Source organism: Lepidochelys kempii, chromosome 27 (genome assembly GCF_965140285.1).
Source record: "Lepidochelys kempii isolate rLepKem1 chromosome 27, rLepKem1.hap1, whole genome shotgun sequence".
Taxonomy (NCBI): domain Eukaryota; kingdom Metazoa; phylum Chordata; order Testudines; family Cheloniidae; genus Lepidochelys; species Lepidochelys kempii.
The window spans coordinates 18,638,714-18,664,030 of NC_136406.1; the positions used below are offsets into that span (position 1 = coordinate 18,638,714).

The 25,317-nt window shown below is 40.4% G+C and overlaps 1 protein-coding gene across 6 annotated transcripts in view; it reads right to left on the reverse strand.

The window, feature by feature from the left end:
• The window catches only part of MPP3 (MAGUK p55 scaffold protein 3), a 111,564-nt gene that overhangs the window by 30,503 nt on the left and 55,744 nt on the right, over positions 1-25,317 (reverse strand). For 3 of the 6 annotated variants that reach the window (XM_073325892.2, XM_073325896.2, XM_073325897.2), the window contains 13 exons: positions 21,825-21,943; positions 20,350-20,427; positions 18,284-18,364; positions 15,262-15,399; positions 13,948-14,029; positions 12,187-12,272; positions 10,795-10,869; positions 9,125-9,321; positions 5,001-5,065; positions 3,471-3,491; positions 1,783-1,824; positions 1,144-1,299; positions 474-554 (listed from right to left, as the gene is read on the reverse strand). In XM_073325892.2, the coding sequence (XP_073181993.1) occupies positions 474-554; positions 1,144-1,299; positions 1,783-1,824; positions 3,471-3,491; positions 5,001-5,065; positions 9,125-9,321; positions 10,795-10,869; positions 12,187-12,272; positions 13,948-14,029; positions 15,262-15,399; positions 18,284-18,364; positions 20,350-20,427; positions 21,825-21,943 (1,221 nt within the window). Of the gene's footprint in view, positions 1-473; positions 555-1,143; positions 1,300-1,782; positions 1,825-3,470; positions 3,492-5,000; positions 5,066-9,124; positions 9,322-10,794; positions 10,870-12,186; positions 12,273-13,947; positions 14,030-15,261; positions 15,400-18,283; positions 18,365-20,349; positions 20,428-21,824; positions 21,944-22,369; positions 22,451-25,317 lie in introns of all 6 variants that reach the window. The other 3 variants (XM_073325895.2, XM_073325894.2, XM_073325893.2) reach the window with 2 other exon arrangements.

Below are 25,317 nucleotides of genomic sequence, written 5' to 3' on the forward strand. Positions count from 1 at the left end.
TCTAATTAAATTGATGAATTAAAACTCTGTACCTAATCCAGCACCATCATCTTTAAATAGGAACAAAGAAGCATACATTTATCTTCTTTGCTGAATCATAAGAAATGTTTCATTTTAATTCTAATTTTTGAGATTTACAGTCTAATTTCTTCCCCCCTGTAGTCAGTCATTTTTTTAATGGATATTGAGAAAAGCAATCTGTTCATTTGGGAAATAAAAAAAAATATCAAAGGAGCTGACAAGATTCTAGATTCTGTATATACTCCCAGAAAGAGATGTGATATGCTGAGTCAATAAGAGACAAATACAGACTCTCAAAAGGAGGGGGAAGAACTTGAGCTAATTCTGAAAAATGCATGTAAATAGTGTGGGAACAGGAACAGACTGGATAGTAGTGCAATCAATCACTATATTACTGCATGCAGTATACAGTAAAAGGTGGGGACAAACAGATTCCTGTAAATGTTACTTACGTGGTACTGCAACACCATATTCCTGTGGATTCTCTGACACAACTTTCTGCTTGAGCTCATTTAGTCTGGCTCCTAAAGAACCTAAGCAATAAGGAAATGAAAACTGATTTGTTTAGGTTCTGAAAGAAATATTGCAAACAGAATGAAGGAATATTTTCAATCTCACAAATAGGATGCATGATGTAGGAGAGGGTTTAAAGAAATCTGTGCACAAAACAGCAAGAACTCATGTCCCACCCCCATTCTACCTTAAAGAGCATCACTAGCAGCAGCTTGAATCCTAAATGGCAGGAGACCAGATATTTATCCAGTCACTGTAGCAGAAACTCTATGTTCACAGCATTTAGTTTTTCTGGATACCCCCCAGACTCTAAGCTACCCTGGAAAAATACCTAGACTCAGAGTTGCTAGGCTTACTGAACTGCAGAAAATCTTACTGAGCCTCCTTTTCTCTGACATCCAGTTTTTTATAAATTATTCTAACAGCTAAACATGTCTAGGTCCTGGTCAAAACTTTTTGGCAGGAAATCAGGGTAAACTACAGGACCTTGCCAAGACTCAGAGTGCTGCTTTGGAGCTTCTGGAAGGGAATTTTTTCAGCTTTTCATTTTAAAAGGTCTTTTTAAAAAAAATGTTGATGGAAAAATTTCTGACCAGTTTTGCGACATACCAATCAAAACCACCAGTCTCTGCTTTTCTCCCGGCTGCTGCTGATATTTAGTGACTTCTTCATATGTTAGGAACTCAGATATGTCTGCTTGCTTTGCTTGATTCTGGTTGTTGTGTTTCTCCTTTCGACTTAACCTAAAGCTCCTCCGCAAACCAGCTAAAGAGCAAAATATAACAAACATTGTCCAAGCTGCTTGTCTTTCAATAAGAACTAGTATGGTGAAAACTGGCTTGTCTTAAGCATCACATGCACCAGTTTGTTTATAATGATGGGGAAGGGTAGGAATAGTAGAATTCTTAACTCCATAAAAGAGATACAATGAACCCCCTACTGTAGCATAAATACATCTATTCCATGGGAAGTTCATGACAACTAACTGCATTTGTTTATCAGGTGGAAAACAGGGGAAAGAGGTATTTGAGTCTCCACAACAAAGGAGCTGCCTTGGGATGAATTCTTCTTGAATCCTTGGTGCCAAGCTCAGGCTTCGTCAGTGGCCTGTTGTATCCTTGCATGCAGTTTTCGAGTTAACAACTCACATGAAACAAATTCAGATGAAAAGCAACTTGATTTAAAGAGAAGCATATTATTATACACACCAATTTTACAGGAAAAAGTACTGGGAATTAGGTTCCTCACCTATATATTGTCCATTGAAATATCCCTCACAGTCACAGTCTTCTGTTAATAAAGATGATGAGAGAAGGGGAAGCAAGATGTTACAATACCTATGTTATGTGGTTTGGGGGAAAAGATTTTGCATCCTGTATTATCAATATAAACAAGTACTAATGATAACTAGTTTAGCCCATGGCTAATGCCTTATATTAAATTGCCATTTAATGTCTCAGAATACATCTCTCAGTAAAAAATTTTTTATTGATCATCGCATCTGCTTAGAGTTGCTGTTAGAGAACATTTAAGCAATATAAATACTATATGCCCATAAAAACAAAGCAACTCAGAGGAAGGGCTGGCATTCATTCGCTACCTTCCCTGGTACATAGGATTGCAAATGGATCTAATAATCCAGAACACTTCTTCTTGTTAGACTCAAGCACCATTTAGTACAATAGTGAGAACCATAGACGAAGCATCGCTCTGAACTCAAACTGACAGTCAACAAATTTAATGTTGTTTCTGTGCTAATCTCTTGTAAAAAAAAGATAGATAAAAAGCATATTATAAGACTAACACTGGCTTTTTATCAGATCTCTGGGTCATTCATATACAATAATATACACAAACCAAGAGCATGCACAGTAAAAATGTAATCACTAGAATCTGCAGAATGTAATAGCTATACACAGTAAAATACTAAAAAAAGGGTCATACTTGCTCACTTACTGAAAGAAAACAGCTTGGCTTTTTATACTTTAAGGGCACTCCTGCAAAACGTTACACACATTAAAGGCAACATGCTAACTTTACTTAAGTCCTTAAATAGCAAAAGATGCCAGCCCAAAGAAAGGACTCTTTTTTTCTGTCCCAGATATCTGCATATCAGTCCAGTAAAATTAATGGGGTCTTTTCTTTCAATGCAGGTGAAGAACAGTGAATTGTATGCCTACTGTAACAGAATATATTTGTAGTAACTTTAAGTATAAGATTCTTAAATTTTCCCCCTCATCGCTGTAACTAGCTGTTTGCTTCTCTTCCTCCCTCCTAGAGCCTCTCCCCCAAAAGCTAAAAAAAAGTCACTAGCCATCTGATGACAGAAGGCAGTTTGTACTATGAGCGAAGTCAGTGGAATTAAATTTCAACACCTGAGACATCCTTTTCTAAAGGAGCACATTCAATGTGAGAGAATATCAGCAGGAACAGCAGTTAATTAAGAAAACACCTGCTGTTTAAAAAGACAAGGAAGTAATACAATGGCTATTATAAACAACATGATCTTAATTCAGTTGATTAGAATGAAAGTAACATAGTAAAACGCAGTGCAAATTAATAGCCAAGACAATGAAACCAGATTGACACTGGTGTCCCAGAAAGTGTCAAGGTAACCCTTTTTTTCTTTTGTAGAACTCCAAACCCACCAAGTTTTGCATCAGTTTATAATTCCTGTTCACCATGTGGACCTGAGCAGGCTGCAGAAGGTGTAAATTAACACAGGATTTGGCCCATAGCAGCTAACAAGAAGCACTTGTCCTAGATTTGGAGTAAATTGGAAACTGAGTATTTTTGTAGATACCTTGAGGTTAATTCTAATTCAGAAAAATGGCTGTAGGAGCAAATTGTCTTTAGCATTCCCCTTTGCTTTGGGAGTTCCTGTCTGTTTAGGAAAAGGCATTGTTTGTTCATACCAAGATAGGCAGAGCACCTACCTTTCTCAGAAGACTGATCATCTGCAGTTAGCGTAAAAGATAGAAGTGAGACAGTTATAAGATGGGCAGACAAATGACTGAGAATCACAATGGAATGAAGGGAAGAATCTTCTTGCTTGTGAGACTAGTCAGTAAATTATACTAAAAGAACCTATGAAGTGATGTTTCCCCTTAATATCTCCACACCAGCTCAGGAGCCTTTGCAAAAGTGTAGTATTAAATCCAGCAGCTCTGATTAATTGGCTTCCTTGAGAGTGTCTTATTAAAAGCAGTAGGAGGCAATTGGCATTACATGCATCCTAACAAAGGCTAATTGAAACCATTTTATTTGGAAACACTTTGATTTATAAACTTATCTGACAGCTGTCTTGCGTGTACACTCTTTCCTCTCTGTGGCTAATGTATATGTATATAGTACTGAAAGGTAAACAGATGGTGAGTGTGAGAGACCAGAAGCTCACTTGTTGCACTGGGGATGCACATTCATTTGTTTCCAAAAACAGCAGTTTGATACCTAGCTTTATTTACTTGATTTCTGAAAACTTACACTTTGGTTTCCAGCTGTCTTGGCTAGTGCACAGCAGCATCTTTATTTTCTAAATCGATGTGGCAATACGGGGGCAAATTCTAGCCTCACCCATCCACATGGCACTCTTACTCCAACAAGAGCTGAATGTAAGCATTCAAGGGCAGCATTTAACCAGTTACACTTAGTGGTAACACAGAACTGCCACCCAGCCTTTCATCCTACATTCTATGATCCCAGGAGGAGTATCATTTTCTTCTTCTCTTTTGAGACCCTTTTACCAACCCCCCCCTCCATCATTAGCAGCAGCAGCTGCTGCTGCTAATAAACATCCAATAGCTGTTTCCTTCCACATGCTAAAGCTTTCTTATGGCATAGACTGTAAGGAATGGGACAGTGATGTTAAATTCTCCTTTCAACCTGAAGCACAGATGTCCAGAGGTGGGAAGTGTTCCCAACTCTTGTCTGTTGTGTTTTTTATCATGAATCTTTGATTATTTTGTGAGGGCCTTTAAAACCCCAGTTTTTGAAATCATAAGATTATGTGATAATCTCAGCTTCCCCCTTAACCCCTCTTTTCTTATTTTTAAGTACATTTCTGGCCCTTGAGCTTGCAAAGAAAAGCTTGAAAATGTGACCCCCATTCCACCCCGCTCACAGACACCCCTAAAGCTCAAAGCCCAGCTGGTAAATAACAAGTCTAAACTTTATTATGTTTAACATCTCATTATTTTAAAATTTCATTATTTTTAATTCAATCTTATGACTTTGGGGGCTCATTCATTGGTTTTCTTTTTTGTTTTGTTTTTGAATGCCTGGGACTCGCAATACTGGGCAAAACGCAAACCCAAATCCTTCCATGTGACAGCTAATCATCATTAACATTATCTATGACATCAGAGTAACAAATATTTAAGCACATGATTAAAATCATGTCAACCTACTGGAAAGTTGATATATCAACAGTGAATTCATTGAAGAAATAAAGATCTGTTGAAACTTACATAATGGCTTCTTTACAGTTTTGGAGTTTTGCAGAGTGCCTATAGTTCTTCTATAATTCAAACGCCTAAATATTAAATAGTTATACATGAGTGACTTATAAAGAATTTTAATATAGACAATTTATACATATGATGGTATGGCAGATGAAAAATTAAAGCTTTTTCTTGCAACACTTTGCAAAAGGCAAACTTATCTGATTCTGGCTTAGATGCATTTTTTAAACATTATATTTAATGACTTCAAATTGTCACTGCTGGGTAACAGGTGGAAAAGAGATGCCAAAAGGTGAATATACCAGGGAAAGACTATCACAGAAATACATCAACTACCTCCTTGCATTTAAGGAGCTCAGAGCCGGCCTGACACACACTTAATATTTTAGTCTAAGGTAATATCTGATGCTTTTCTCTTATTGTTTTAAGAGATCAGCATGTGTAAAAACTCAATACTAGTACAAAATATGTAACACAGATGTTGAAATCATTGCTAGATCCTTCCACTTGCTTCACTTCAAAATCTCATGCTGTTCAAAGACATCTCCATTTGCTGCAAAAACAACAAGGAGTCCGGTGGCACCTTAAAGACTAACAGATTTATTTGGGCCTAAGCTTTTGTGGGTAAAAAACCCATTTCTTCAGATGCATGGAGTGAAAATTACAGATACAGGCATAAATATATACACTGGCATATATACACTCTTCATGTGCCAGTGCATATATTTATGACTGTATCTGTTTACCCACAGAAGCTTAGGCCCAAATAAATCTATTAGTCTTTAAGGTGCCACTGGACTCCTCGTTGTTATTGTGGATACAGACTAACATGGCTACCCCTCTGATACCTGGCATTTGCTGCAATGTTCATTAATAGCATTTACAGGCAACAGCCCCTTTTAGACTCTCTCATTTTTGCATAATGCAGCCTTGTTTGTCATGGAAACTTCATAATAGCTCTGAACATTAAAACAAGAAGAAGCCTTAATTACTACACTCTGCTGCTGCAGTAATTCACTCCCACAGAAGTGGTAACTTGGGCAGGCAGTTCTGGTTTCGCTTTCCAGTAGAAGAACTCTCTCCTGAGGAGAAAACGGGGAACCCCATCCTCCACCAGGAAAAACTGAAGCGCTTGGAGTAGTTTCTTTTTGTTCTTGTCTCACCAGCTGTGGTGATTATTCACAGTAGTTTCTCTTCATCCGGACCTTAGCAGTTGTTCAGTGTGGCCTCTTTCAGGTCCTCTCCACCTGAATTGGTATCACATGGCGGTATTTTCCCCCATCTTTGGCTCCAAGCAGCATTAGTATTGCTGTGCCCCAAATCCCAGTGGCAGTAGAAGCTCTTTAGGGGGAGATGTCTGTAATGAATCCCTAATGGTGATGGTAAGTCTTCAAGGCAGCTTCAGGACTTATCTCCAAGTGATAAAGGTCGCTTTTCTGTATGGCTTCCCTGCTCAGCTCAAACCCAATCAGAAGTTGCCTGGAAAAAAACTTGATCTTCTAAGTAGAGGCAAGAGATGCCACTTGAATGGGTAACAATGAGTATCTGGGTATAAAGGGGAAAAGACCCTTTTCTGTTCTTGTTGGTCTCCTCTCTACCTGTAACAGAACATCTTCTTTCAGAAGGATGATTTTAACATTATGTAGAAATCACGCACACTCTTACTCTGCTCCTAAGAAGTCACAATTTAATGAGAGTAGGGTAGAAAGGGTAGAAAGTTGGCTAGATTGTCAGGCTCAACGGGTAGTGATCAATGGCTCCATGTCTAGTTGGCAGCCGGTGTCAAGTGGAGTGCCCCAGGGGTCGGTCCTGGGGCTGGTTTTGTTCAATATCTTCATAAATGATCTGGAGGATGGTGTGAATTGCACTCTCAGCAAATTTGTGGATGATACGAAACTGGGAGGAGTGGTAGATACACTGGAGGGCAGGGATAGGATACAGAGGGACCTAGACAAATTGGAGGATTGGGCCAAAAGAAATCTGATGAGGTTCAATAAGGATAAGTGCAGGGTCCTGCACTTAGGATGGAAGAAGCCAATGCACAGCTACAGACTAGGGACTGAATGGCTAGGCAGCAGTTCTGCAGAAAAGGACCTAGGGGTGACAGTGGACGAGAAGCTGGATATGAGTCAGCAGTGTGCCCTTGTTGCCAAGAAGGCCAATGGCATTTTGGGATGTATAAGTAGGGGCATAGCGAGCAGATCGAGGGACGTGATCGTCCCCCTCTATTCAACATTGGTGAGGCCTCATCTGGAGTACTGTGTCCAGTTTTGGGCCCCACACTACAAGAAGGATGTGGATAAATTGGAAGGAGTCCAGCGAAGGGCAACAAAAATGATTAGGGGTCTGGAACACATGACTTATGAGGAGAGGCTGAGGGAACTGGGATTGTTTAGTCTGCAGAAGAGAAGAATGAGGGGGGATTTGATAGCTGCTTTCAACTACCTGAGAGGTGGTTCCAGAGAGGATGGTTCTAGACTATTCTCAGTGGTAGCAGATGACAGAACGAGGAGTAATGGTCTCAAGTTGCAGTGGGGGAGGTTTAGGTTGGATATTAGGAAAAACTTTTTCACCAGGAGAGTGGTGAAACACTGGAATGCGTTGCCTAGGGAGGTGGTGGAATCTCCTTCCTTACAAGTTTTTAAGGTCAGGCTTGACAAAGCCCTGGCTGGGATGATTTAATTGGGGATTGGTCCTGCTTTTGAGCAGGGGGTTGGACTAGATGACCTCCTGAGGTCCCTTCCAACCCTGATATTCTATGATTCTATGATTTTATGAGAGCTTGTGGTGCTCAGGAGCAAGCAGGATCAGGTCCTTACTTTAGATCGCTTCTCGGAACTAATATAAGGATGGCCATATTGGGTCAGGACAATTGTCCCTCTAGCCCAGTATGCAGCCTTCTGACAGTGGGCAGTGCCAGATGCCAGACTAAAAAAACTTGCTATAGAGTTTGGATAGAAAACAGTTTATCTTGCTGTCTACCTTCCAGCTGTCCCAATACTATCCGTGATCAGCAGTTCCCATGTTATTCCTTGTTTTCCCTTATTCTTGAAAAAATAGTTGTTCAGGATCTTCTCTCCAATATCCTGGACAATTCCAGACAGTGTTTTGCTGTCGCCATATGTTATGTGTCTTGGCAGCTTCTTCATTTATCGTTGTGCCAAAAATATTTTTCATGTGCTTAAATGTATATGCTGTGGGCTGAACCTCTCATTTCCATATCTGTATTACATAGTGCAGATTTGTATTATGAACTACAATCTACTTGCTGCAGCTCAGTTATTTATACATGGCTTAACCAATTTACATAATTTTTATTTAGGAAATTGTGGCAACCTTTCTTCTAGATTTCATCTCAAGTCTGTTTTGGAAATGGCCAAAATGCTAAGTAGTAAAATCAACCTAAACTATACAGTCTTCTTGCATAATAAAAAGGAAGGGCACCTTGTTTCTCCACTATGGCAGCTGCACTGTGTAACATTGTCCATTCATATAGCCCCTTCCACATAAGCATTTCACCTTAACAAAATTAATTTAGCCTCAAAATCCTCACTGTGGAGAAGATATAGGAAGTATTATCTCCATTTTGTAGAGGAGAAAAGTGAAGCACAGGGAGAAAATTACTTTGTAATCACAAAATATCTTCCTGTGTAAAGTATTTCCAATAATGAAACAAATTTAACAATGAGAATACTTGTTATGCAATGTATAAGGCACCTGTGGAGCTCACTGCCACATGGTATCCATAAGGTCAAGAACTTACAAAAGTTCAAGGGAGAGACATTTACACTAGGTTAAAAAAAAAAAAAAGGAGAAACTATGTCAGCCTTCATGCTTCAGGACATAAACTAACAATTTATTGCCAAAGCTAGGAAGGCTATTTGCATCATTTGTCCATTTTGGGGATTTTGGCACCTTTCTCTGGCGCTTTTGGTATTGGCCACTGCCAGAGACAGGATGCCAGAGCAGATAGCCTCCTAGCCTGATCCAGCATTTCCTATACTTACTTCTTATTTTATGACAGGAATGTCCCCAAACAAAGTGCTGAAGCACTAAAAGCACCACAAAAATAATATAACATTATGGTTATGATTAATGAATGTATCATCCTATAACTTTCACTGACAAACCTTTCTTGGAACTGTTTTGAAGGGATCAATCCTGCCCTGAGGTTGGTATCACCAACACGCTTTGCTTGCCACCATGTTGGATCATCCTGGCTCACAACTTCTAAGATGTGTCTTCTCTTAAATGGCAATCCTGCCTCCTGACAGGGAATGGCTTTGTCCTCTTTTGGATTATAGCAGAAGAGTGCCCTCATAAATACCTTTAAGAAAAAAATAACATACTCTTTGCCGTTTGTCCCATGTAGAATTTTAAAGCACTTTTAAAATGGCATTTCCACATCCCTAAATATTATACAGATTATATGTGGTTTCATACTGAAGTGGAGGAGTATCAAGCTACACTTACATACAAATTTGATTTGCTCACTACTGTAGAAAATGTGACTTTGATAGTACCTAGGAAAAAGAAGTAGTGTGGTAGCACACCAAGGCCCAAAGAAGGACCGGGGCCTCACTGCACTGGGCACTGCACAAACATCTACTCAGACAGTCCTAACTGAAACCATCTTTGTCTAAATAAGGACAAAATATAACAACTGGCTAGAGGGAAAATAAGGAGAGGGGCTAGGGAGGGGGCGATATGGTAACAGTAATGGAAACACAAGTTTGTGTAGATTAGCTATTTATTTATAAAAGTTATGCGATTCAGTATCTACAAAACTTTTTTTGTACTACACAAATGGACACCAGATTTAGAAGAATCTGTAGCATGCAACCTGCCAGTCATTATTAGGCATCTTACTATGGTCATAAGAGAAATGGAGCTTGAAATATATTTGAAAGGATCTAAAAGTGGATTTGTGAATTGATTATGAGAGGGTACTCCATGCATGTGGAGCTGCCAGGAAGGAGTCCTTGAAAAGGATTAGCAGACACTGGAGACTGCAATTGTTGGGCTGGTTCATGACCAATATAGACAACTGGGTAAGAACACAGGAGGTTTAGTCATGAAGAGTTTTGAAGGGGAGGACCTGAAGTTTGCATTTATGCAGTGAAGAAGTTGGAGTCAGTGAAGGGACCTCAGAGTTAGTGGGGTAACACTGTCAAAGCTATGTGCAAGGAAAATGGCAGCAGCATTTTGACTTGAGTGGATTTCAAGAAGGCCAGAGAGGAGGTGGTTACAGTTCTCAAGGTGAGAGATGGTGCAGACCTGGATAAGAGTTTTGGTTTTATGGAGCAAGAGAAAATGCTAGATATTGGAAATGCTACAAGGGAAGATGCATCAAGAGTTAACCAGACCCTTAGTTTGTGGTAAGATAAAGTGTAAATCTACCCATTCTAGCCTGTTGTGCACTACATGTTCTACTGTGCACTTTGAAATTGGTGTAAATTAAAGTGCACAAAGAAACTTTGAGTGCACAGCAGCAAGGTCCACATGGCCACTTCATGTGCGACAGGCTAGCACAGAGTAGATTTGTACCGTAGCTTGTCGCAAAATTAGTGTTCATATGCAGCCTGGAATCTTCCAAATTATTTCTGTTTAGCAAAAATTTTCTTTCTGAGAGTACCATATTATTCCTTTAGATATAAATCAATTTAGGGTCTCATTTTGCAATTGGTATTTCCCAATGAAATCAGCAAGAGTCTTCCATGCACAAGAACTGCAGAACTATGCCCTAGATTTTTTATTTATTTATTTATTTTTAAAGAGAGATTTCAGATGGGTTTCATACCTTGCTGTCCTTCAGACGATCTTCTTCTTTGATGGCCGGAATTATTTTTAATGTTATTGATCCCTGAGACTGAGCCTGAGAAAAAGAGAAAAATACATTTCTTTCAATTGAAATAGTACAAAGAAACGCTGCAGCACACTCTGATTCAGTTTCTGGTGCCAGTGAATTGTCTGATCATCTCAGCCTTCACATGCCAAACCAAGGCATTCAACTTTGAAAAGACACTTTTTTAGCTTTATGGTAGTTACCATGATGCCCCAAAGATGTCAAGTGTATATTCTGTTCCTTTTTATCCCTTGTATGTGTTACCCTGTGCAGTATCCTCTTAATTATGGAGACCTGTATAGTGACTCCCAAGCTAAGCCTATATTGAGGCTTGCACTAAAAAATCTCTCTTCATATTTAATTATTACATTTAGTTTCCAATTTAGACACAATCCACAGGATAGAACAGTCTGTCTTTTTAAAGTACAATATTGACTAATTTTTGCAGATAAAATTCAAAAAGGTTTTGTCATGTTTTCTATATATTTTTTTCAAGTCCGTCTAGTTAAATAACTACTGTCCCCAGAAACTCTATACTTCACACACATTCTAACTTCATCTCACATATAGGCCACTTTTGAAACTTTAAACACAGCTATTCCCTTTAGTCAGCAAAACCGTTTTGATGTAAAACAAAATTAGCTGGTTGGCTGATCAAAGCAGTTCCATCTGCCTCCCTGACCCATCAGCTTCATTCCTCACAGAGACCATGATGAGCCAAGGCACAAGAGGGGATACGAGAGCGGTGGGAGAGAAGGTTCTCTTGGGGCAGGGGCCTTGTGGAGATGAGCAGGTATGTGAAGGGGTAGACATACGCAGGGCTTGAGAACAGGAGGGTCTGAGTAGGGATTTAAGCAAGAATGTGTTAATGTCATAGGGGGTGAGGAGAGAGGTTTGCAGCTGTGCAGGAAGCCTACATGAGACCCATGCCTCTGAGATGAGGCTTCGTTCAGCTCCCTAGCACTCCACATTATGAATACACTGCATATATTTTAAGGATATATTTTTTTAATCTGCGATTCTCATGTCATGAACCAATCATAAAAGAGAAGCTCTTGGTCAGAGCCATAGATAACCTAGGTTATCATATTCATCATGTTCAGAATCAAACTCGAAGTTTCATGCAACTTTCTTAACTTTAAAACTGAAAGTTATTTATTTGATTATAAACAGTTGGAATAAATTCATAAGCTGGAATAAATTCATAAGCACATTGTAAAGACAGCCCAATTCTGTCCTCAGTTATACCTGTGTAATATTATTAAATGAGGGACAAGGGTCACCTAGCTACTGCTTTAACAAGCCTACTTGGTAATAATAGATCTCAAAGTAAAAATAAGAGCAGACCAAAATCTGACTAATTTCTTCTGGTCGTTTGTGAAGCACAGCAATCCCATTGACTTCTTTTAGCTCATCTCCAACATGGACAAGACCTAAAAACAAAATAACTATATTAGAACTAATACTTAGCCTGCTAAGCTGCTGCTCACCTATTACCCACACCCATGTTAACCGTATGTACGTCATGACTTTCCATACTAGTCCTGTACTCTGCCAACATTGCACCTTACAGTCTCCTGCCCTCACACTACCTGGCATTCTTCAACAGTAACCCTAAAAATCACCTAAAATGGCAATGGGGAGAGAGAGGACACTGCAAACCATGTGTCCCATGGTAATGGTCAGGAGGAAGCTTAGTGTCTAACCACACTGTCTGTGTACTGGACCTGCAATGAGGGACCATTTTTACCAAGCTGTTTTGGTACACTGCATCTGTGTCTGAATCCCCTGTCTGCACTTCGGACATTATACTGGAATTGACTTGCAAAGATGGACAACTCTTATAGAATTAGAAGATAAGCTGCTAATTCTTCATGCTGAAAGGCCTCTGCTGCTGTGAGCTATTTATAGACAGCTCTACACAGCATGGTCTCGGAAAGTCTAATGGGCTAAATTTTGAAACTATAACCTAGAGCGAACCATAAAGGGTTTAGCTTTGCTCATGCAGTCCAGTTTTGTACTCCTAGTAATGTCAGCACTAGTTACTGACCATACTAGAATTTCACAACAAAACAAACAGCCAGCAGCTCTCGATCATACCAGAGGAACATCTCTCTCCATCTGTTTTAAAGTGGAATTCCCAATGACGCCAGTGGGAAGTTCTGCATAGAACTGGACAGAATGATATGGCTCACAATCACTATGGGTCCACACATAAACATTTAGTATGTCTTACTGATTTATGTAAAATACAAATGACCTTATTTCTTCGCTGACGTCTACCTTTTACAGGAAGACTTAGTACTAACAATAGGATAACTGGGTAGACACTCTTATTTCAAACTGGTATTTCTACAAAAGAATATTTAGAAGTTCTTTGAAAAGGGTCAGCACAGTAGCCTTGGTGTGTTACATCAACAGTATTCGGAGCTGAAAGCACACCAAGGTTCTGGGTTAAAAGTAAAAAAAAAAAAAAAAAAAAAAAAGCAAGGAGGCTTTTTTAAGTCAAAATTTGAGACTAGTCTTCCTCATTCTATTGGCAGTTTTTATCCTATTAACCATATTACAGAGAATCAGATTAAAAAGGTGCATTATTGATGTGAAGCGGAAATGCTAATGGCACTGTTTTATCCCCTTCACAATAAATGTCTTATCAGATTATTTTAATATGAAAAATGCTAATAAGAGACTAGAAGAAAGCTGTAATTTGCTAATATTTCTTCATCATAGTAATACATTAGCATTGGGATTGTATTACTATTGTATTAAATAGGACAAATTATAACAAAAATTAATGACACTTCAATACTTTATTTGCTATGTATAAAATCTCCATGCAAGCCCAATTCAGATCATTTAATAAATTCTAATAGAGCTGCCTCTAAGAAGTGCAAGGTCAAATATATTAGGAATTAACCCTGTGGAGACTGGAGACATGCTGAATAAGCATTTATTTGGATATCTGTAGGGTAAATGTCAGTATTCAAAGAGCTAGCTTTGCTGGTGAGTAACCATAGGATTTCATTAGAAATTATTAGAACCTTTTTACAAGTTTTAAAATGTAGTTTATAAATTGTATTTTGAAACTGCTTTTATTCAGAAACCTACCACTGCGGTCAGCTGCACCACCTCTCATGATTCTCGCTACAATCACAGCCCCTGTATGCTCATCCCTTCTGATGGTGGCACCCTGAAACATAAATAATAAACCAGGATAAAGCATTTATTTAGAGCACATTTAATGGCAAAATAATGAAAAAGCTGATTAAATTTTGAAAAATTGAATTTGGTCTTTTCGTATGGGGAAAACAATAAGTAAATTTTGTCTTCCTTCGTAACTAATTTTGCTATCAACCCAACTTGTGTTTGGACACTGCTTTTATATGATAATCAGATGGGTGAGTACAACTGCAATCCCTTCTACCACTCTACTCTGTGCTTATTAGGCCTCAACTGGAGTATTGTGTCCAGTTCTGGACGCCATATTTCAGGAAAGATGTGGCTGAATTGGAAGAGTCCAGAAAAGAGCAATAAAAATGGTTAAAGGTCTAGAAAACACTACCTATGAGGAAAGATTGAAAAAATGTATATTGTATTTGGGAAATAGTATATAAGTGATGACTGTTTTGTAATGCAGAAGCACAAGGGGAAGAATTGGGGTTGAATGCACAACCTTAACTTTTGCTTCTGGACTCTTTAATATAGCTTTTTTTTTTTTAAATGGAATTTCCTGGTTTGTTTTTTTTAAAAGAAAAAATTTAAATTTGAAATATTTAGTCAGACCCTGTACTACACAGTGTAAGTTCCAGGAGACATGGACTTACTGAATGAACTTTATAGAAATGAAGAAAGAGCTTAGTGTGTTATGCTGTGTACATTTTCAGTTGCCAAAGTTCACTGAATGAGACAGTTTCATATGAGCGTTGCTTCATGTACACCTTAGGAGATGCCCAAATTCAATAGCTGCATAAGCCTTGTAAACACGTATGGTACAGCCTTTGCTTAGAATGAAATTCACTCCTGTTTTCTTACCTCAGGGAAAAGCTCCTGCTGCAGAAAGATACTGGATAGCAGTAGGAAGCTACCAGAGCCTTCCCCTGCCCCAAGGAAAGGCTCCTGCAACAGGGCGCTGGTGGAGCAGAGAGTCTTTCCCTGTGGCAGAAAAAGGCCCAGGCAGCTCCCTGTTGCAGAAGTCTTTCCCTGTACTGGGGAAAAACTTCAGCAGCAGGTCACTACAGTGCTAAAAATAGCAGTGTAGTCAGGGAGATACCCCTTGAATTAATAGAGACGGGTCACGAGTATCTTTACCCTAGTAGCTTAAGCAGTGCCTCATTATCTATACTGCTATTTATACTCATGTTGGGGCGGGGGAGTGTAGTTTATGTACTCTACACGCTGCCGAAAGGAGTACCCTATACATACCAACGGCTCTTTATTCTTCACTAGACGAACAATTTTAACGGATTCTTCATCAAAATCATCATCAATATTGTCTGGCAGAGGGGGAAGGACTGGGTCAAAGTTCTTCTGGGCAACAGTATCATGTACTACAAGCATTGCCTGTACAATAAGAAAAAAATAAAAGATTAAAATAGTTCAGGCAAAATTGAGAAGGATCCCATTTCTCTTATTCCAGACATAAGAGCCAGTGCAAAAAGAGCATGTCTACTTTGGTGAAAATCCATGTATTATTTTCTTGGCAAGCATAAACTATTTCTTGTCTAAAAGAGTACAAAGGTTCACAGCTAACATAATGAGTTTCTGCTCTGCCTGCTTTAGTGAAAAAGGAAGCTAAAGATCCAATTTGCGTTAAAAAGACACCTGCATACTCAAAGAAAGAATCCTGAATATTTCCTCTTCCCTTCACCTTTAAGGGCCTGATCCTGTACCTCCAAAGTCAATGGGAGTTTTATTATGGACATCAGTAGGAACAGGACCATGCACTAACTGAAAGCGAGGGATGATAAAGAAAGTACTTAACTGCTTCTCAAGTCACCCTTTAAAATGATCTTGCTTGTGCAGATTTTTGTGTATAATAATGCTTTGTCTTTTTTGCAGGCAAATCCTTTACACTTTTCATCTGCACCAGTCATTTGCTCTTCCCTGGAATGATCTAGCCACAGAGGCATTTAGCATTAGAGAAAAGAAATTGGAAAGACTGCATTACAGGGTTTGTCTTACATCAATAAATATTTCACATAATGCATATTTGGAAGCTCAGATGACAACCAACCATACAACTTTATTGGGAGTCTACTGGTATATTATAATATCACATTCTATGGCTACATTTTCTTTTCTTTTTTTAATTTAACTTTCAATAGCACAGGGGTCGGCAACCTTTCAGAAGTGGTGTGCAGAGTCTTCATTTATTCACTTTAATTTAAGGTTTTGCATGCCGGTAATACATTTTAACGTTTTTAGAAGGTCTCTAAAAGTCTATATTATATAACTAAACTATTCTTGTATGTAAAGTAAACAAGGTTTTAAAAATGTTTAAGAAGCTTCAGTTAAAATTAAATTAAAATGCAGATCTTATGATCTTATCAGTTTAGTGCAGTGGTTCTTAACCTGGGGTGCATGCACCCCTTGGGGGTGAGAGATGCCCTTTCTTGGGGTGCGAGACATGCGAGATTTCTTTTAGAAGGTAAATCATTGAAAACACAAATTAAGCACAGGCACATAAGTACAACTACTTTGTTTCATCAAACCTATGTATTTATTAACATTATACATTTTTAATGATTACTGTAATATACAAAAAAATTCAGTTTTCAAGTTTTTAAGCTAATTGTGGTATAATTTTTGATAAGGCCTGCAGAGCCCTGGGCTGGCTGCCAGTACCCCAGGCCAGCAGAAGGGCTGAGCAGGGCCGGAGGCCCGGACCCCGGCTGGCAGGGGGCCAGGCAGCTGGAACCCCAGACCAGCAGTGAGGTGAGCGGGGCTGGCAACTGGTATCCCAGGTGGCAGCAGGCTGAGCGGGGCAGATGGCCGGGACCCAGGCTGGCAAGGGGCCAGGGGCCGGAACCCCAGATTGTCAGGAAGCTGAGCTGGGTGGCGGATAGAACCCCAGACTGGTAGCAGCTCACTTGCTGCCGGTGTGGGGTTCCGCCAGCTCCTGCCAGCTGGGGTCCCAGCCGCCAGATCTGCTAAGCCTGCTGCTGGCCGGGGATTCCGTTCACTCAGGCCAGCAGCAGGCTGAGCGGGGCCGGCAGCCGGAACTCCAGACCGTCAGCGGGCTGAGCAGGGCCAGTGGACAGAACCCCAGACCAGTGGTGGGCCGCTCAGCCCACCACCAGTCTGGGGTTCTGTCTCCCAGCTCCTGGCCGCCGGCCCCGCTCAGCCTGCTGCTGGCCTGGGGTTCCATTCACCCAGGCAGGCAGCTTGGCTGAGCGGGGCTGGTGGCCGGGACCCCGGCTGGCAGCAGCATGCCAGTAAAAATATAGTTCGCTACATTTTGATTTGTGGCCAAAATGTCTTGACTAGCTTCCAAAGAAGCCCAATTGAGTTAACGTTTGTCAAACATATCGCAATCTTGAAAGGGAAGGAAGGTGCTTTGTAAATGCAAAATCTGTATTTATAATATTTAATTACTGCTGTCCTATGATTATTGAGCAGCCAAATAAAATCCACCAGCTCCCGCCCCCCAAATTAATAGGTTACAGCTGGGCCTGTAACAACTTTTCAACAAACTGAAGTAAAAGTGGAGAAGGGGTTCTTGAATAATAGCAACTGAAATAGAGTCATGACCATGAGGCTCCACAGCTTCTTCTAACTTATTTTTGCAACACTGTCAAAAACAAAACAAATGGTAGAAGAGAAATAACAGTTCACTGGGCTCATCTACTCAAGCGCTAATGCACAGAACCAAAGTTTTGTTGCTTGCAGTCCAGTTTTTAAAGTAACTAAGATTTTAAACGGGCTCTCCCAAATAGCACGTGAGCTCTGGTAATTTATGCTCTCCCACAGCTCCAGGGATCCTGCACTGACTGAGACAGATGAGTTAAAATAAATTCTTCAGAACAGTCATGAGCCATAATAAACTCCATGGATTAACAAAGAGAGGCCAAACAGGATTCATACTTAAGAGGTCTGCAGTGTGGTGGTGAAGATGGATTATAGTGAGCAGAGGGCTGGTGGCGGCAGTAAGATAGGGACAATGCTCCCACCTTCGAAAATATGTAGGAGGGAAGGATAATGACCCTTTCTGCATTAGGAACCCCACATGCCACAAACCCCTGGTCTCCTCGATCTGCAGAAGGAGACAGATTCTGCACACATCTTAAAATGTCTAGGAATTAGAACCCCAGCCCTGCAATCCTTAGGAAGCATATTTGGGGTCTCCCCCTCCTCTTAGGTAATCTTAGTTGTAACTTGCCCTTAACAATATTTTCTGTCTGGGAATCATGCTGAGAATTGCATTGCTTAAGAGTATGTGTTTTACCCGAAGATGTGGTGTTGACAATAGCTGAAGCAGCTCTTTTTCTTCATTATTCACTGGTGTAGTTTGCAACTCTTCAATTACCTTAAAAAGTATTAACAAAAGAACATAAGGCAATATATTTGCAACTGGATTTTCTGGTCAACGTTTGTTAATTTCTGTCATGTTTCCAAGAAGCAACAGTAACTGAAATATGCATTTAAAGGCAATTTCAATAAAATATGCATGTATCCTGAAAGATATGCATGCCTCTAACCTGCTTTATTATGTGTATATTATAGTAGTGCCTGAAAATGGACAAAAATTGAGGCCTTTAGATGTAAACCCTATACAAATACACCAACACCAACTCTAAGTTGATTAACTAGCCTTTACTAGTACATTGTCATGGGGATCTGATAAATCATTTCAAATATTCCAAATACTTCCAGGCTTTCCAGTACATGATTACATCCCCAGCTAGAGCAGTGGTTCTCAGCCAGGAGCCTGGGACCCCCTAGGAAGGCCGTAAGCAGGTTTCAGGGGGGCCACCAAGCATGGTCAGCATTAGACTCACAGGGGCCCAGGGCAGAAAGCCCAGCCCCACTGCATGGGGGCTCCAAGCAATTGCCCTGCTTGCTACCTCCTAATGCCGGCCCTGGCTTTTATATGCAGAAAAACAGTTGTTGTGGCACACATGGGCCTTGGAGTTTTTATTGCATGTTGGGGGTGGGGGGCTCAGAGACCAACTTCACGTACCACTGAAGAGTGACCTTCCTGATCAATTATAAATGGGTACAGATGAGTTCTATCAAGTTTTCCTAAGCCAGAAAGATGTAAGCTGTGATGTTTCTCCATTCTCTTCAGTGTTTATACCATGCTCATTACTGCAATACCACAAAGCAGCCAGAGAGACTGTTTAACTGGCCCCTGCAGGATTCCCATTTTGTGAATGGGAACCACCAGGTGGCACAGAATCAATGTAGGGTGTGTAGCCCCCTGCTTCTCAGCAATCCCTGGATACCAGAACTCCTCCTTGAGCCTCTAGGCAGCCAAGCACAACTTAGAGAAGCCTTGGGGCTGTTCTAGGTTGTGTACTAGGACTGGCCCAGGATCGGGGGGGAGGGATAAAGGTGATTTAGATCCTCCTTTTACACTATAGCCCTTTCCCCAGAAATACACTGAGGACAACTCTGGGATGGCCCAGGGCCTGCCCTGTATACCTTATGACGGTGGGGAAAAAACTGACAAGAAGATCAATATTATTCACTGATAGCTCCAACCTGTGTATTTAGTGGGAAAACAACAGGAAAGAATTCTGTAGTTTTATGCAACTTAGTTTATTGAATATATTTGTTAAATAACAGTAAAACTAAAAGAGGTGTTTTAAGTTCCAAAGCTAACAGCATAAATGTGGAAACCTCAATTTTTTAAATGAATTATTTGAAGGTCAGTTATTCTTTTACTTCCTTGTTTCAGTGTAAAAAGTTGCTGAAAGTACAATTGCCTAAAGCAGAAGAATGGAACACAGGACTTGCCAGACTGGATCAGACCAGTGTTCCATCTAGTCTGGTATCCTGTCTCTGACAGTGGCTAGTACTGGCTACTTCAGAGGGGAAAAACACACAGTAGCTAGTCTTGAGATATTGTCTCCAGGGAAAAGTTTCCTGCTAACCACCACTAGCTAGAGGTTGATTTATACCTTGAAACCTGAGGACTTATATCCTTGCCAAAGCTGTTGTTTTGTAATATTTACTGTTATAACTCAGGATATTTTTCTTTATCCATATAAATGGACAATACTTTTTTGAGTTATGATAACATCTTAGGCTCAGTAATATCTTGTGGCAGTGAATCCCACAGTCACAATTGCTGTGAATTCTGTCCAAATGCTCCCTCAAATCTTCCTTTAGGAGTCTGTGTAGTCATGTGTAGCAACAGAAACAGGAATCAACTTTTTTTTAAAAAATCTGAGTTGTGTTTTAGTTCAGTCCGGGCAAGAATAACGTCAGTTGGAGACTTTTGGTTCTTTAGTATGTAACTTAAGCATCTAAGACATTAAAAAGAATTTACTGGACAAACATACTTACATCCTCAGCTAAAGCTGCTGCACTATGTAAAACAGGAGTTGGGCTCTGTCTTTCATAATGGCGGAGCTTTTCATGAATCTGAAACACAGGTGTTTTCAGGTAAGTGACTACAAAGGTCAAGAATTTCTGATTTTTTTGATACTGCAACATATGGGAGGTCATCAGCTGAAAGTCCTATTGCTGAAACCAGAAGGATCTATATCCAAAGGAACTATCATCAAGGGAACTAATGCATGGGAGATTTTCAAAGGTGCCAGAGGGTTTTAGGAGCACAAAGCCCAATTTGTGCTCCTAAATCCCTTATGCCTCTTTGAAAGAATCTCCCTCGCAGCGTAGCTTGGAGGAAGAAAAAGAAGACTTGATTAATGTCTTTGGCCTTTTGCCTTAAATAATCATCTAACAGCTATGTGTTAGTACTCTGCCCATATTCAGACCTCGGTGATCAGACTTACAGCAGGATCAAATCACTACTTTGGTGGATATACTCATCAGTGATGATGGCAAATCAGCAAAGAAAAGGATTTAAATGAACATTCTAATATTACTTGTGTGTTAACTGGCATTACTAATTCTATAGTGGTACTCTTCAAATTAGTCTTCTGGACACTTTTTATTAGTCCATGATGCATATTTTTATATCAAAAGGGCATATTCTTTTGTCAAATATCATAAGTGTTAATGCAGTGGTCCCCAAACTTTTCAGGGTCATGCCCCCACTTAGCCCTGACCGCCCCCTCCCCAGGAGCCAGGGCTGAGAACGGAGACACAGCCGGGGGCCAAAGCTGGGGGCGAAGCCAGGAGCAAGGGCCGAAACTGGGTGGTGTAGCCTCCCTGCTCCCTAGGGAGGCTGGCCCATGCCCCCTATGCCCTCCCAATGTTCTTCCATGCCCCCTAAGGGGGGCACACCCGACAATGTGGGGACCTGTGTGTTAATGAATGATCCATGTCAAGAGCAGAATAGTCCTGCTCATATTTTTGCTGCTGTTAGTTCTGTAGATGGGAGAATATCTTGTGAAACTGAGGTTCCATGGTTTAAAGGAAAATTCTGATTATTATACTCAAATGTTTTCATTACTGGGCACTGATACTTGCATTTATCAATTAGTTAATTGACAGTACAAAAAAAAAACAAAAAAAACCTCCAAATAGAGAAAATTATTATTTTAACAAGGAAAATATCAATTATGTGACAAAAGAATCCCCCCTTCTGATTCTTAGTGATGGCAGCTTTCTCCAGCTTCAAAATGACATTCACTCAAAACTAGGCAGAAATTTCATTTCAGAGCAAGCAAAAAAGAGTAATTTTCATAGGATATTGTTCATGTTTGTTGATTTAAAGTTACTTTAATATACGTATTTTCTCTGTTCAGTTTTCTCTTCTATGTAAAAACAAGTAAGCCTTGTGGCAAAGAAATCAAGAATACTGAGAAATACAGGCCACAAAGAAAAGGAAATTTTGTGAAATAAACATTTACCTTCATTAGATAACTCAGACTTTTTTCACTGAAGACATCTCTAAGGAATCCCATTTCTTCTTTGTGATTTGAGTCAGGTCTTAGCTGGGATGTCAACAGGGCCAAAGTCTCATGCAATCCTAAATTAATTGCAAAATGTACAGAACAAAAGCTTTGTGGATAACTAATATCTCTTATCTGAGTTCTGTTATTGCATTGTTTATAATTTTATTTGACCAGCACAATAAAATTGTGCTTCTGATAATTAAGATTATATGAGATTTATATAATATAAGATTATATTAAATGAGAGTTGCATCTTATTTCCAATCATTGCTCTTGATTTTCAACTCCCTTCTTAAACAGCAGATCTCACATGAATTTTCTACATGTGCCAAAACCAGCAAAGGCAGAATCCACTGATTCTAAGACTGTAAAAATCACAACTAGTAAAATTTTTCTCCCTATGTCTGATGTTTCCCTGCATTCCAATAACATTGAGATTTCTTTGAAATACCCAATCACTCATCTACATTATATCTTGGACCTAAGCTAGAGTAACCCACTTGCTTGCATTGCAGCATTGAGAGGTGTAAATAAGGAAAGAAATAGTATGAAGGATCCATCTTTTGTTGATGTGGACACAGCTGCAAAAAGATAAACACATACATGGAATTAAGTGGAAGGTCACAACTTTTATTAAACTTTAACACAGGGGAGGGGGACACTACCCACTCATTACTCATACTGTCCTGTACCAGGCATTTAATTTGTTTCAGTGTAAGGGTTACAGGGCTCCTTACCATATAAACCTACCCCAAGTTACAGGTTTCCTCTGCCAATCTGGCAGGACTCAGCTGTCTCTGAATCCTAGACCCACCCCCACCCCATGAAAGAGACAGAGGGCGCAGAAGGGAGGGGATCTCAGCTTGCAAAAGGGCAAAAGGTCTTACCCTATCCCATGAGCCCAAGGCCCATCACCAAAATCCCAGGTTTTTTAGCTCTGGGAACCGTTGGTTATTCTCTTAACTGCACTGGAAACTGGCCCCAAGTTGCAACGAACAAACAACTCAACCCAAGTACCACAATTAGGTATTGAGCACATTCCTACTTAACCACTATGGCTTGAAGGTGCTGCGAGGAAAGCAAAAAGATCCCACCTGGAATGGAGCCAAAAGAAGTACCACAGGGCCCCTCCAGGTTAAACCCTGGGAGGTGGGAAATGCTGGATAAGCTGCACCCATCCCCACAACTGGCCAATGGATGCTTGACTCCCAGGGGAGAAGACACTTGGTGTTTCTCAGCAAGTGTCTCCCTTCCTCACTGCTGGGCCTGTCCCCTTTCACCGCTGGCCCCATCAAAGTCCCCCTCTGTTGAGGCAGGTGGGTGGCATTTTTTGTGTGGAGGAGTTACCCACAGAGCTAGCTTAGCATTCAAGTTAGCAGTAACGCAAGGAACCTACAGGCCTATATCCTGTAAGGCATTCCCTTAGGCAATTAGCATAAGTCTTTGAGGCCTATGAGCCTTAGCATAAGTAAGTTGCTCAACAGTGACCCTGAGTTTTGGGGAACTGGGAACATTGTGCTGGAGGGGGGAGTTTGTACAAAACAATACCAGGAACACTGAACTGATACTAGGCTTGAATATTTTAGGATAAAAATGCTGGCAGATGCTTAACCATGGACTTGCCTTGGCAACAAACTAATGTACATGATAAGTTAAAATAATTAATATACTAACCAATATAGGATAAGGATACCTCAACATTATTAGGGTGAAGAAGTTCAATATGGGCAAAGGAAGATGAGCATTTGTATGAATATTCATGGAAAATATCAGGCCCTATAATAGACCAGACCACCATGTCAAAGAGATCTGGACCATCGAACTTATTTGGCATGCCAGGGACAGAGGAGATGACTGCTTGTCTCTTACCACCAGATTCCTAAGGTTGTGAGTATATGTAAGGAACGGTAAAAAATATCAGTGTCACTTTATATTACTGCTATCTTTGTATGGGGTTTGGAGCAGTTGTGTCTTTAAGTAGTTTTATTAGCCCAATGAGTAAAGTTTTGCTTTGCCCTCAGAGTGAGTGTCACTGTTGTGCACATCAGTGTCGGGTTGGGAAACCCGAACTTGATAACTTTGCTTCTGTTGTGCCTGATTCTGGGACTAAAACCCCATGATCCCCAACTCTTTGAATTAGTAATTACTGGGAAATTAATAATAATCAATAACCACTAAAGAATCAGGCAAGGGGGGACTCTGTGGGAATGACTACACTGCAGCTGACAGCATGCCTCCTTTCCCAGATAGACTTGTGCTAACTCTGCTTGAGAGCATGCTAAAAATAGCAGTGTGGACGTTGCAGCGGGGTTGCAGCTTGAGCTAGCAACCGGAGTGCAAGCCCACCCAACCCTCTAGGTTTGAGCTCAGGTGACTAGCCTGAGCTACCACCAATGCAGCAACACCCATACTGCTATTTTTAGCACACTACCTCAAGTAAAGCTAGCATAGGTCTGCCAACCTGGGCTGGGAGGCAAGCTTCCACTTGCAATATAGACATATCTCATTCAAACAGCTAATGGGTACACCTAGTGCCCACCCTACCCAGTTTCTTGATGATTCTGGCCCAGCCAGCAGAGTCACCCTCCCTAGCTCTAGTAAGTCTGCAGTCCATTAGCTGTTTGAATGTGATTTCCATTGTAGGCAAGCAGGCTGGCAGGACATGCTCTGAGAGTGGAACTAATGGAAGAAGGAGGAGGAGGAGGAATTTATAAATCGGAAGAATGGGAGCCATGAAAAACTCAGTGGTGAAACAGTGCAAACGCAAGGATGATGTGCTGTGAGGACTACAGTCCAGGGATTTTTGCCAGTTTTAGATTCAGATTGCAGGCTTCTTTACCTCACTGGAGAAGAACATTAGAATTTCTGCAGGCTGTGCAAATTGCAGACTGTTGCTGCAGAGATTCAAAGGGAGTTTGAAAGAGACTGTGGAGCTATCACTTGTTTCCCAGACTTTGAGGCGCTTGTGTGTCCTACAAAGGGTTTGGACACCGTTCCACAGACAGAAAGGTAAATCCTCCTAGAGAAGACTCCTAGGGAAGTGTACACAGATATGTGCATTTCAATTTGTGATAGTATCAAGTACTAAACTTAGGGGAAAAAATCCTGCATGTGTTTATCTTTAAAGTAATAAGTAAACTCTTAAGCATTCATATATTCAGAGATTTAGTAAACATTTTCCTTTAGAGATTGTCACTCTCCTATCTGATTTAATTCTGGACAATATATGTAGACAGAGTTCTGAAGACTAAGCTCTGGTCTGTACCATAGCAGAAAGGTAAGTTGAGACACAGGAAGGGGAAAGAAATACCATACCGGACGTTTGCATGCTGCCTTCCCGAAACCCATTATGCTAGCTAATGAAATAATGTTTTTAGAAGTCTGCACCAACTGAGCTGATGGATAGATATGCCATGATCTGTCAGCTCCTATTAACTGACGCTGCTAA